The sequence below is a fragment of the Mesoplodon bidens genome (genome assembly GCF_964165515.1).
Source record: "Mesoplodon bidens genome assembly, chromosome: 2".
NCBI lineage: Eukaryota > Metazoa > Chordata > Mammalia > Artiodactyla > Ziphiidae > Mesoplodon > Mesoplodon bidens.
Window position 1 is genome coordinate 18472715 of NC_138177.1, and position 13075 is coordinate 18485789.

The window sequence follows — 13075 nt, forward strand, 5'->3', positions numbered from 1 at the left end:
AGGTAAGAAAGCTGCAGAAGAGCATAAGATGACCTTTGCAGTCACATCCAGCTATGAAATTCTAGAAGTCCAGGAAGAGGAAGACAGCACTAAAGGACTCAACAGCTGGTATGGGTTTGAAAGTAAAATAAATAAATAATAAAAACAGATGAGAATTCCTTAACTTGGTCTCTGATTAACACTCTGTTAACATCCTTAAATAGAGTAACAGTCCATAAGCCAACAATAAAATGAAGTTCGCAAAAGAGCCACAGCCTAAATCAAAACAAAATAAAACACACCCAAGGAAACGTTCATTCCTTACCTCAGTATGTTCCAACAGGTTAGAGCCATACAGCCCAGCTGTAGTTGCAATTCTAGCCAAGTAGCGAAGTATGGAATTTATATCCGTGAATACCACATTTCTAGAATATAAGCATGAGATAATGTCTTACTGTGGCTCTAGCAAATCAGTAAGTCACGAGACTTATAAAAAATGTAAAACTAGAAATCTTATAGTAAGATACAAATATATACCATGTATTTTCTAGTATAGTAAAAAAAATAGATCTAATTTGTTCTTTACTCTGTTCTATCAAATTCTAATTTGTTTTGGGATGTTCAGCTAAATCCAATAATTCACTTCAGAGTAGACTATGTCATGATTTATCTTTCTAACTATTGGTTTCTACATGTCTGTTCAGTGGTGAAAATATGAAAATTGGGATGTCGAGAATAAAGTGATTTAAAATAAATCAAGGCAATGAAGCCAAGGATATACCGTCATAAAGAAGCTGGTTTTATCAACCTGCAGGTAAACATGGTAGATCAAACCTCATCAAAACTGCTCCTATAAGGAAAAAGAGACTAAGGAGAAGAGACAATAGCAGTAAAATTTCAGAAGCTAGAAAGCAGATGGAGTTAACAGGCCTGAAAAAACGGAATCTTAACTGGACAGTGGACAAAGCTGAAAACCAACCCAATGTAAATTTTAGGATCCTCTAAAGACTTTACGAATCAATGAAACCAGGTATCCTTGGAAGTGAGAGTGAATTGGGACTAAAATAAGGAGGCTTGGTTGAAAGTCTACTTAAAAATCAGTCAGAAACACAGATAGCTCCAAACCCTATGCTGCAGAGCTTGACTACTCCCCTTACCCAATCCTGGCAAAAACCGGAGCCTTATTCTCTAAAGACTAAAACAGAGGGTCTCTCAAATGGGGGAAATCTGGCACAGCTGCAAGTTGGGCTATAGAGGTAACAGGGAGAATAAAAGAATACACGTATACTGGATGCTGAGATCCTCAGCCTTCTTCCCACCCTCAGCTCCCAAAATATTCTGGCACCAGCTCTCCTTCACCTTCCGAACAGGAGACTGAAAGTCTTCTCTGGATAATCTGATCCACCCAGGAAGAAAAGAACCAAGGATACTAACACGAGAAGTTCCTTCAAATAAGCAGCTCAGAGTAAAGCTCAGAAATGATAGGCTCACCTTGGAGTTCAGAACTTGTAAATACCTTTACTCTCCCAGTCAAAATCTAAGAAAACCATACGGAGTTACCAAATATCTGAAGAAAGCCTTTAATTTAAAAGGTAGCAACCAAAACAAACACACAGATGTAAACTGAACAAATCAAGAAATAGAAAACTTTAAAAGTAAGTGAATAAATTTCCTCTGAGCAATGAAAAAACATAGTGCAATCATAAAATAAGAACAGGATACTATATCTAGATAATAAATAACAGAAAGCTTAGATACAAAAAATGTAACAGCAAAAACGGAAAACTCAATAGAAAAATGGGATAAAAAGTTGAAGAACTCTCCAGAAAGTGAGGAAAAATGAAAAAAAAAAAAGGAAAGTGAAGGTGACACTTTAAGAAAATAAGAGGACTAATCCCAGCATCCACATAAAGAACAGGAAATGGAAAGTTATCAAAGAAAAAATTTTCTAATTCCCCAAAAGAGGATTTCTAAGTTTCCACATTAAAGGGAGCAATCAAGCACCCAGAAGAACAGATGAAAAACAGATCCAGACTAAAGCATATTATTGTGAAATTTCTAAATACTGAATCCTAAGGGAAGATGTCCACAAACTTCCTGAAGTCACACAGAAAAGATAGGAATCAGAAAGGCTTCAGAAGAGAACAAAGCAAACAACAATTCCACGGAAAAGTAAAAATTGTACATGAAGAGCAATCATAGTATGTGGCTCAGCAGTGAATACAACTTACAGGACCCTCCCAGTGTAAACACTAAATGGTGACTGATGCAACTGCAGTGGGAGGAAGGAGGACACAGGGAGTGGAGGGTGCATTTGTGTGAGTGAGTGTTTTGCATACGTTGCCCTTCCCCAATACAAGTCTTTCTGTCAGTTTATTATAGACCATTTAAACCATTTCAGAATTCTGCATCCTGCTTGAGAATACCCTTGAAACCCTCTTTCAATTTGGTCCAAATTTCACGATCTGGCAAAATATTCTTAAAAGGATCTGAAACCAGGTTGTGTTTATTCCTTAGTTTTGTTAAACAAGAGAATGTTTCCCTTCCCAGTTCTTTTAAATTCTTTTCAGTGGGTTCCAAAAGAAAGAGATAAGTCCAAGGGCATGCAATCTTCCCTATATCCGGGATGTAAATAATCCATCTCTTTTTTTTTGCGGTTCGAGGGCCTCTCACTGTAGTGGCCTCTCCCGTTGCGGAGCACAGGCTCCGGACGTGCAGGCTCAGCGGCCATGGCTCACAGGCCCAGCCCGCATGTGGGATCTTCCCAGACCAGGGCACGAACCCATGTCCCCTGCATCGGCAGGCAGACTCTCAACCACTGCGCCACCAGGGAAGCCCTAAATAATCCATCTTAATCAAGAACATACAGTATATGCTCATTACAGAAAATTTTGAAAACACAGAAGGAAAAAGAAGAAAACAACCCCACAGGGCTTCCCTGGTGGTGCAGTGGTTGGGAGTCCGCCTGCCGATGCAGGGGACGCAGGTTCGTGCCCTGGTCCGGGAGGACCCCACATGCCGCGGAGCAGCTGGACCCGTGAGCCATGGCCACTGGGCCTGCGTGCCCGGAGCCTGTGCTCCGCAACAGGAGAGGCCGCAACGGTGAGAGGCCCGCGTACAGCAAAAAATAAAAATAAATAAAAAAATAAAAAAACAACCCCACAATTCCAAAACTCAGAATGAAATAATATTAAAAGTGCTGTATACTTCTCATTTTTTTCTTTGTAGATATGTAAGTTTACATTTATGTCTTGCTTTTTTACTAACATTAGATTATGAACATATCCATCATTAAAAATTCTTCATAAGCCTTTTTTTCACAGATGCCTAATATTCTATGCTGTGGACTTACCAAATTTATTTCCTATTATTACTGATTTTAAAAACTTCCAATTTTCCACCAGAATACATTACAACAGAATTAAAAACCCATATACATAAATCCTTCTGTACATCTCTAGTTTCTTTCTGACAGATTAGATATGTGATCAGATAGTATGCTGACAGATATGTCTCTGGATATAGTTCTTTTAGAATGAGGAAGAAAGTATATTTCTTTTTAGGGACCGTTTACCAGTTAGCAAGTAAAACAAGCATACAACATTTAACCCTAAATATTTTTAAAATGCTGTTCAGTACTGAAAACCAAGATATAAAAGCACTTACTCAGATACACGAAGAATATTCTCTTTCCCTTCTTCAACAGAAATGCTGACGTTGTCTTTCACATGTTCTACTGCCAACAAAGCTCCTAAAAATGAGAGGAAAAGATTTCTCTTTATAAACAATGTGGTATTTAAAACCTGGATCATAAAGCAATGAGGATGAGTCAACAAACCAGTATTAAGACCTGCAAGGAGTAAACATTTTTCCCTGGAGTCTGCAGACGCAAAGTATGGCCTTCTGGTCTTGGAGAAGTAACAAACCAGAAACCAATCCCTGGCATAATCCAACTGCTTTTGAATATACTCAGTGTCCAGTTAGGGACACTGAAATTAATCTTTCTCTCTCTCAGGAGAAAAGAAGAAATTAGAATAGTTCATTGTATAAAAGCTATTGTTTATAGTATTAGAGTGATTACTATGTGGTAGGGACTGTGCTAAATGCCTTACATTCATTATCATTTTTAATCTTTGTAGTAACCTTAAGAGGTAGGCACCTTTATCTCTGTTTTATAGAAGAGAAAACTGAGGCTTGGAGGGGTTAAATAACTAGCCCAAGTCCTTGATTAATATGTGGCAGTCAGGATTTGAACGCAGGTCTACGGCAGTCCAGAACTCATATTCTGAAACAGTGATATGTGCCTCTCAACACATCATAAAGTTTACTAAATATTCATTAATCTGTTGTCCTTAATTTATCTAAGATGGACAACTAGTAACCAGATACTGGTTTCTAAATACCATGCTCCACTGGAGACAGGGCTGTGGTAGGGAAGGTACAAGATAAACCTGGAAAATTTCATTGTGCTAGAAAGCAAGAAGTACTCAAAGAATGATAAGAGATATGCCAAAAGGACACAGAGGTCTGCTTGGAGGGGCTCCCACTGGTAAATAGGGCCAACTTAACCACTAAAGTAAATAATCCAAGTTTTAGAGTACCGACACCAAAGAATCCTATACAGCAAATTTTGAAACTGAATTCCTATACAGGCAACAAGATAGATGAATCTCAAAGAACTATCCTACGTACAATAGTTTGATACGACTCAATGTATATGAAGTTCTAGGAAAAGCAAAAAAAAAAAAAATAGTGGCAGAAAGCAGATCAGTGACTATCAAGGGCCAGAGATGAGGGAAGGGGACTGACTGCAGAGGGGCATGAGGGAACTTTCTGAAGTGAGGGAAATATTTTATTTCATTATTTTGGTGGTTACACACTGTACACATCTGTCAGCCACTTTACAACTTAAAATTGGCAAACTTTATTATATGCAAGTTATAACTCAATAAAACTAATTTTAAAAATAAAAATGTTTAACTTTAAAAACAGAAAATGAAAAATAATTCGGAGTATAACCTATTAAGTATATTTTGCTATGAATTTTTTAAACGAGAAGAAGATCTTCTCACAAAAAAATGCCAACTAATACATGTGGAAAGAACAGCAGAATGGAAGGTCACCATCTAGCATCATCTTAATCATAATCAAGTTGGGGAGGAAGCACCAACGGATACTGAAACCAGTGGGTAAAGGTTTGATGGGAAGTGAAATGTTTACATGGTCTCAGAGCATCTCCCCACAAAATGCCCGTTAACTGCAAAACGGAAAACTCTGCAGTGGGGAAAGCTGTCAAACACCATCTCAAGTACCCAAGATTAGATCATCAGTAATGGGAAAAATCAGGTACCAGTTATTGGGCAGCAATGAAGAACAATAAATTGTTTCTATGCTATTTCTGCCAAAGATCTGTAGCCTGAATCTAGTCATGAGGGATCATGAAACACCTGATCAGGGGACATTCTTTAAGTGGCCTGTAATCTCCAGAGAGGTTAAACCTATGAAAGACTGAAAAAACCATCCCAGATTGAAAGAAACTGGGGAGACGTGATGAGTAGGTGCAAGGTATGATCCTAGATTTTGATCCTTGCCCTACGGAGATGGATGAATTGTATCAATGTGTATTTCCTGATTTTAATGGTCCTGTGAGGTCATATAGAGTTTTCTTACTTAAGAGAGATGTATATTGGAGTATTCTGGGGTGTTGAAGCATCCTTATCTGCAGTATGCTCTCCAAAGGCACCGGAGAAAAAATGTTCTTTGTTCTATTCTTATACCTTTTTAAGTGTGAACTTATTTTAACATTAAAAAAATGGTGAATGCATATCAAATAAGGGAAATTCTCACAATGCAATCTGTTTTTCTGAATGTTTCATCTAATTATATTGATTATTTTAAAATAGAATGTATTTGAATTAAACAATTGGGAACAATTAAATCAAAAACAAAAAAAGGAGAAGAGAAGCAAATAGAAACATATATTCTATAATTGGTCTACAGTTCATAATGACAACAAATTTCTTCAAGACCCTCTTCCAGAATACTGGCAGATGTGATTCTCAGTATTATAATTCACTAAGGAAACAGATCTATCATATTCAGAGTGATTTTCTAAATTACATCAGTAAAAACTACAGCTATTTATTGAGTGTTTACAGTGTGTCAGGAACTTGACCTGCAGTCTCATTTGATTCTGGCAAGCAACTGTATGTGGGAGATATTATTCCGTGTTTCTCAAACAAGGAAACAGCGGGAGATGCCAAACAAGGAACCTGCCAAGGTTCCACAACTAGTAAGTGGCAGTCAGGATGGACCTGGTCTCCACAAACCAAGTGTCGTTGCCCTTAACCATGAGGTCACACTGTCTAGTACTTTCCAACTGCAGAATCAAACCCAGTTCTTTCAGAGTTCATTGATTTGTGTGAGGTTAGCCCATAATTAACTGGAACCAATATGCTAAAACATTATCATTTTTTAAAGTATTTTAAATGGCTATTAAATTGTGTTTTTTGTTCCAACAGACTCAAAACACCCTGTAATAAGAATGTACTGAGTAATCATCAGCCCTATGTGGGCAACTGTATCTAAAAGTCTAGGCCTCTCAAACATTAAAAAAGTACTTGCATGCATATGTTAAGAAATGCATTAACAAATATGAGCTCAATAAACTGATTATTTTGTGTAATTTCTGAAATAGAAAAAAAAACAGCAGAAGGTCTAAGCTATCTATCCACAGTAACCTTCACCACGTTGAAAATGCAATTCCAAATCAAATTTAAGATGTATCACGTAGATGACAAGTCCGACCTTTTCTCTGACGTTTACTACCTCCATCGGACGTGTAGTAAACCAAACCCCATCAGTCCGCAGTGTACTTGGGTGTTCCAGCAATCACCCTTCCACCTTTAATTAATATAAATGCAACTTCGGTTAAAATTTTAAATGCTTCTACGACCATCTTCCTCGTTCCCTTTGAACCCAACGAAACGTAAAGAAAAGTTAAGTCAAGGGGGTTGAAGATCTTTTCTGAGGACGAAGGAAGGGAGGTAAAGATAAGTGGATTTAGGGGAAAACGCTAAAAGAGGGGGAGCGAAGTAATGGGATTTCAAGTTTTAAAAATGTTATTTCTACGTCCGGTGCTCGGTCTCCAGGAGACATCATTTCTAAAAGGGAGAGGAGAGTAAGCTGGGAGTCATCCCTCTGGGAGAGAAGGTCCGAAGCTGAGCCTCGGGTGGCCCTGCCCCGGCTCACACAGCACCCACCTCCACGCCCCAGAAAAACGTCTTCAGGAGCAGATCCACCTGCCAGGAACAGAGGGCGAGGGGCGCGGAGCCTACCCCGTGTACACTTCGGGGGTGAGAGGCAGGCCTAACCTCCCAGACCGTGACCATCACTGCGCAAAGCCTGGGCGCGGCGACTTTCCCCGCCCCGCACCCTCTCGGGCTGATGCAACCCACACAGGTTGGCGGCCCCGGGCCCTTACCCAACGGAGGGTCTCCCGAATTCACAGTCAGACAGAGCGTCGCCATCTGCACTGCTCCGCCGGTCTACCTGTCAGTGCGCCTGCCCTGCCACCCGAAAACACCCCCGACTCGCCCAAGGCGAGACGGTGCAACGTGTGCGCACGCCTGACGCTGCGGAAGCCTTCGCCCCTCCCCCGCGCCGCAGCCAGCGTCTTGGCGCACAGCACAGTGCGTCATCACCGCCCGCCGCAGCCGTCTGGCGGCTGCTTCAGGGACCTTCGACCCTGCCCCGGGCATCTAGGGTCACGAGAGCCAACGTGGAGTTTCAAGACGCTGAAGGGGGAGAGACGCTGAAACGCACGACAGTTTTCGACAGTTCGTAAAGCGAGAAACGTAAGTGGTAAGACGGTTTCTGCAGTGTGATGGGCGTTCACCGGAAGCCCAAAGCAAAACCCACAAACGGGTGGTATACTTGAGACAGGAGGTAGATGGGCGCCCCGCCCCTAGGGTGAGCAATTGGAGTTCGTTCCCTGTGGACAGAAACGCCGAAGTACCAATAGCAGGGCAGTCAAGAGAGGAGGCTGGGCCCTGCGCAGGTAAAAGATAAGAGACCACCTACTTCTCCTTCTCGAAGTCGAGGAGACTTTTCCGACTAGAGAGCTCCTTGGAGGTCAAAAGGGGAGTGACGCCAAGCTACCCATAGGCCTCTTCGCTGGCATCCATCTTGGCTGAGAGATGCGTGTGCACATGGGAGGACCGTGAGATAAACCAAACATGGACTCAGAACCAGGAGAATCAAAATGATTGCCCAAAGGGAACCCGGAAGAAATGCCCCTTATTAGTGATTTAAAGTACCACAAGGGCACGACTCTCTCTCTCTCTCTCTCTCTCTCTCTCTCAGAGTCCTCCCATGTGTCTATCCACATGTACTATACTATTTTCCTCCTAATAAACACTTCACTTGTTTCACTACTTTCTGTCTTTGTGGGAATTCTTTTCTGCAAAGCCGAACGGCCAGGGTTTTGTCACTGACCACCGGTCTACTTGCTGCGATTTGGCGCTCTGTGACCCAACCTCAGTCTCTGGCCGGGAACCGAAACCCTGCTTCAAGCCACTGCAGGCCCAGGCCACCAGAGATCATACTGTTGGGGGGCACTGTATGTAAACACAAAAAAAGTCCTGGAAGCATGTAGACCAACAGCCATGGTTACACTGGGGATGGGGGAGGTTTCTCTCATGTTTCCTCAGTTCTTTCAAAAGAAAAATGTACAACACCTTGATTTCTGACTTCTGACCTCCAGAACTGTGAGTGAATAAATTTCTGTTGCTTTAAGCCACCAAGTTTGTGGTCATTTGTGACAGCTGCTCTGGGAAACTAATAGATGGACAATCTTTGGAGACTGGCTACTACAAAGTTTAAAAATTCTTCAGCATCTTACTGTATACAGTAAATCATGTTTATCATAGTGTCATTGATAACAGTTCTCTACTCTTGGCTGTGCCTCTTTCTTATAGAAGGTAGTGCAGTGAACTGTAATTATAAATGTTGTCATGATATGTGCCATATTTAGCAGACACTGAAAAAATGGTGTTTGTGGATAACTTATTTTTCTTCATAACTGCTGAGGAAAGCACTATGAAAACGTTTATGTGTACTGTGAAGACAGTGAATAGTCACTTAGTGAATATGTATTGTTTTTAACTTTAAAAGGTATATTCTATTTTAAAATATTTATAGGCAAAAATTCTGCAGTTCAGTAATTCGTGGAAAAGAAAAGCTTGAGGTGAAGAAAATACAGATCAAAAAATTAAAAGCATAATAGGTCTTTAGTTTGAAAGTACTAGCACATGACTCAGTGAAGCAAACACACAATTTGCATTTGATCTGTTTCATAAGTTCATAAAGTCAAAAGAGGACAATATTTTCTTTTTCTGTCAGTATCTTATCAGCCTTAGGCCTGCTCTGTGTAGAAGCCTGAGAAAACACTGCATTCAAAATTAAGGTCCTTTACTTTAATGAACACAAAATTAAGAGCTACAATAGATCATGCTGAAAAGTCGGGAAATGTGCATCCCCAATTTCGAAAGCTTCTGAATGAAAGAAACCACTGATACATATTGAACTGAATATCACCAACAGACTCTAAGGAGAAATGATGTATCGATTTCTTTAGGAGTACTTGAATAATGTTAGGAAATTTTACCTAGTCAGTGTGGAATATGCTGGTTTTGTAAATGCTGTAGAAGAAAGTAAAAAGATTAATTCCTGGGTGGAAAGCCAAACGAGTGAAAAAAAATCAAGGATCCATTTCCCAAGGGATCTCTCAGCAGCTCTGCCATCCTGGCTCTGGTGGACATAATCTATTACAAAGGGCAGTGGGACCAGGACCTTGATAAAGAAAATACTGAAGAAGGAGACTCTTGGCTGAACAAGGATGTGAGCGAATCCATGCAGATGATGAAACAAAGCAACACCCTTCACTTCACCTTCCTGAAGGATGTGCAAGCCAAGATCCCGGAAATACCGTACAAAGCAAGCATGATTTTGCTGATCCAAGCATGACTTTGCTGCTGCCAAATGAAGTAAATGGTCTGCAGGAGCTTGAGGGTAAACTCACCACTGAGAAATTAAGAGCCTGGGCAAGCTCACAGAACATGAACAAGAGTGATGTGGATTTGTACTTACTTCAGTTCAAAATGGAAGAGAGCTAGGACCTCAAGGCCATGCTGGGAGCCATGGAGATGGTGGACACCTTCAGTCAGTAGGACACTGACTTCTCCGGCACCATGGTGTGTAAAATCCTGCACAAGTTCTATGTGGAGGTGACTGAGGAGAGCATGGAGGCTGCAGCTGCCACTGGTGTGGAAACTGTTCTAGCATCATTACCAATTTATGAACATTTCTATTGTGATTACCCTTTCTCTTTATCAAGCACAGTAAAACCAACGGCATCATCTTCTTTGGCAGAGCTTCCTTCCCTTAGATGCTATTAGCCTGTCACTACTTTTGGGAAAAGATCACAGAATTGTTCCAGTAAATTGATTGCTAGAAATAATAGGTTCTCTTTGATTCATTTTCCTTTCTAATATCATAGTCATCACTAAGAATTTAATATTTGAAATAGAATATCATGCAATCTCTCTCTACACACAAGAGAAACCCTCTTTTTGTCCCATTAAAATTCCCTTTGGGGCTTCCTTGGTGGCGCAGTGGTTGAGAGTCCGCCTGCTGATGCAGGGGACACGGGTTCGTGCCCCGGTCTGGGAAGATCCCATATGCCACTGAGCGGCTGGGCCCGTGAGCCATGGCCGCTGAGCCTGCACATCCGGAGCCTGTGCTCTGCAACCAGAGAGGCCACAACAGTGAGAGGCCTGCGTACCACACACACACAAAAAAATTCCCTTTGGACAAAATGTTCAACTTTAAGATAAGGTAAGGGGATATTTCAGTACTGTTATCTTCTAAATTTGAAATATTGTTCTGTATGTGACCTGTTTTAAATGAACCAAACCAAATTACACCTGCTCTCCAAACTTGTTAACTTGGACACCTACATTTCTTTTCATTTAGGTTATATCTGGGGCCCTTAAATGCCTATTTTTTATTTTATAAAGTAAATTATCAGTAAAACAATGACTGACTCAAATCAAAACAAAAAAGAGAAAATACTAGCACAACTTATACCTTTTATTATCATTGCATTGTTAACATATTTATCACTGTTTCAGACTTATCATTTTATACTGTAATTGCCGGTTTTGTCTTTTGTATTATAAGTTTCCTGCAGACTGTACCCTTGTTTCACACCTTTTATCGTTCGCACATTCCCTTTGCCTGAAATAATTTTCGCCCAGGTTTTCATGACCAACTTCTTATTCAAATCTGAGATCTGAATATACCTTCACCTTCTTTTGATGTCTTTAGCTTTTTTTTTTTTTTTGCTAATCTTGGATTTTCTTATCTATCACCTTTCAAACATCATCTTTACAGATTGTCTTTTAAACATATATACAAACACAAAAAGCCTTGTAAAGTTGGTCCCATAACCTGTTCAGCCTCATATTCTCTACTGATGTTATATCTCAGTCAGTAAATTAGACAAAATGTTCTACTTGAAATCAGGGTAGTCTTAAATCATCTTTTGTTAGATACTTCTGTTTATTTGCTGAGAACTCCTTGGATCTCTTTTCAAGGTTCTTTTCATACTGATTGGTCATACTGACCATTATATGGTCTTCTACCATATAATGCACTAGGGATACAGAGGATCCTGGTATCATTTATTCAACAAATGTATAACCAAATAATCTGTTTTTGAACACCTTCAGTAATGAGGAACTTAATACTGTCCAAGACAGCTCCCTCTTTCTAAACACCTATTACTATTAGATGCACCTAAATCTGCTTTTTTGTACCTCTATCCACTCTCCTCTGAGGCTTACAGGCTTAGAATCCTCCACATGACCATCTCTCATGTATTGAAGGCTGTCATGATGTCTCCCATTCCTTTGCTGTCCAGGATAGATGTCTCCTTCAAGTGATAGTTTTAAACTATCCTGGCTGTCCTCCTCCAAACCTACTCCTGCTACTCAGTATGCCTTTTAAAATGGGATACTCAGGGCTTCCCTGGTGCCGCAGTGGTTAAGAATCCGCCTGCCAATGCAGGGGACACAGGTTCGAGCCCGGGTCTGGGAAGATCCCACATGCCGCCGAGCAACTAAGCCCGTGCGCCACAGCTACTGAGTCTGTGCTCTAGAGTCCGTGCTCCACAACCACAACAAGAGAAGCCACAGAAATGAGAAGCCCGTGCACCACAATGAAGAGTAGCCCCTGCTCGCTGCAACTAGAGAAAGCCCACACGCAGCAACGAAGACACAGTGCAGCCAAAAATAAATAAATAAAATAAATTTATTAAAAAAATAAATAAAATAAAATGGGATACTCAGAACTGAACAAAACATTCTGGGTGCGGTGTGATCAGGGCAGAGCAAAGGCAGAAGCATTGCTTCTCTTATTTTGCCCATTACAGTGCTATTAACATACACCATACTAGCTTTTTACAGCCACATTAAATTGTTGACTCATAGTGAGATTATAAACAATGAAAATCCCCAGAGTTCTCCATCCTCCAGTTATCTAATATAAGACCTTGCATGTATCAGTTTACCCTTATCTTGATGCACAAAGGATTTGAAGGAGCCAGTATTCTCTTTTAAAATATTGCTAAATTTTAACTTTTGAGATCATTTTAGTCCCATCTCTGTCATTCAGTACATCTACTACTGCCAAACAGAACAGAAGTTTCTAAAAGGACTGCAATACAAAGCAGAACATTCCAGGGGCCCAATGACTGGTTGAGTCCAGAGATGCTTTAAGAGTTCAGAAGAGAGTGGAACTGTTTACTGGTGAGATTAGTACTACGAAGTAATGATACCTATTCCAGTTGTTTAGAGTTTTCCAGTTTTATTATTCTTCCCAGTCCCAGATTATAGTCACCATGCTGAGCATTACATCCCAGATCACTGATTCTGAGAAGCATGGAATCATCAAGGAAAGGGATGTCATCAATAAAAACAATAAAAAGAGTGTAGAGCTGTGGTATACAAAAAAGAAACCTGCATTCAGGAAAGCG

General features: G+C 40.5%; 1 protein-coding gene and 1 pseudogene across 2 annotated transcripts in view; one reads left to right on the forward strand and one right to left on the reverse strand.

Moving 5' to 3' along the window:
- The window catches only part of EPRS1 (glutamyl-prolyl-tRNA synthetase 1), a 66365-nt gene extending 58762 nt beyond the window's left edge, over window positions 1–7603 (reverse strand). Inside the window, exons 1-3 of the mRNA XM_081223564.1 lie at window positions 7463–7603; window positions 3646–3730; window positions 305–404 (exon numbers count right to left, since the gene is read on the reverse strand). Of these exons, the coding sequence (XP_081079690.1) occupies window positions 305–404; window positions 3646–3730; window positions 7463–7508 (231 nt within the window). The 5' untranslated portion in view covers window positions 7509–7603. The remainder of the gene's footprint in view (window positions 1–304; window positions 405–3645; window positions 3731–7462) is intronic.
- Window positions 7604–7930: 327 nt separating this feature from the next.
- LOC308611841 (serpin B4-like) lies at window positions 7931–10426 on the forward strand (annotated as a pseudogene). The gene is made up of 3 exons: window positions 7931–7950; window positions 8449–8599; window positions 9617–10426. The product of its transcript is annotated as a serpin B4-like (transcript).
- The last annotated feature ends 2649 nt before the right edge of the window (window positions 10427–13075 follow it).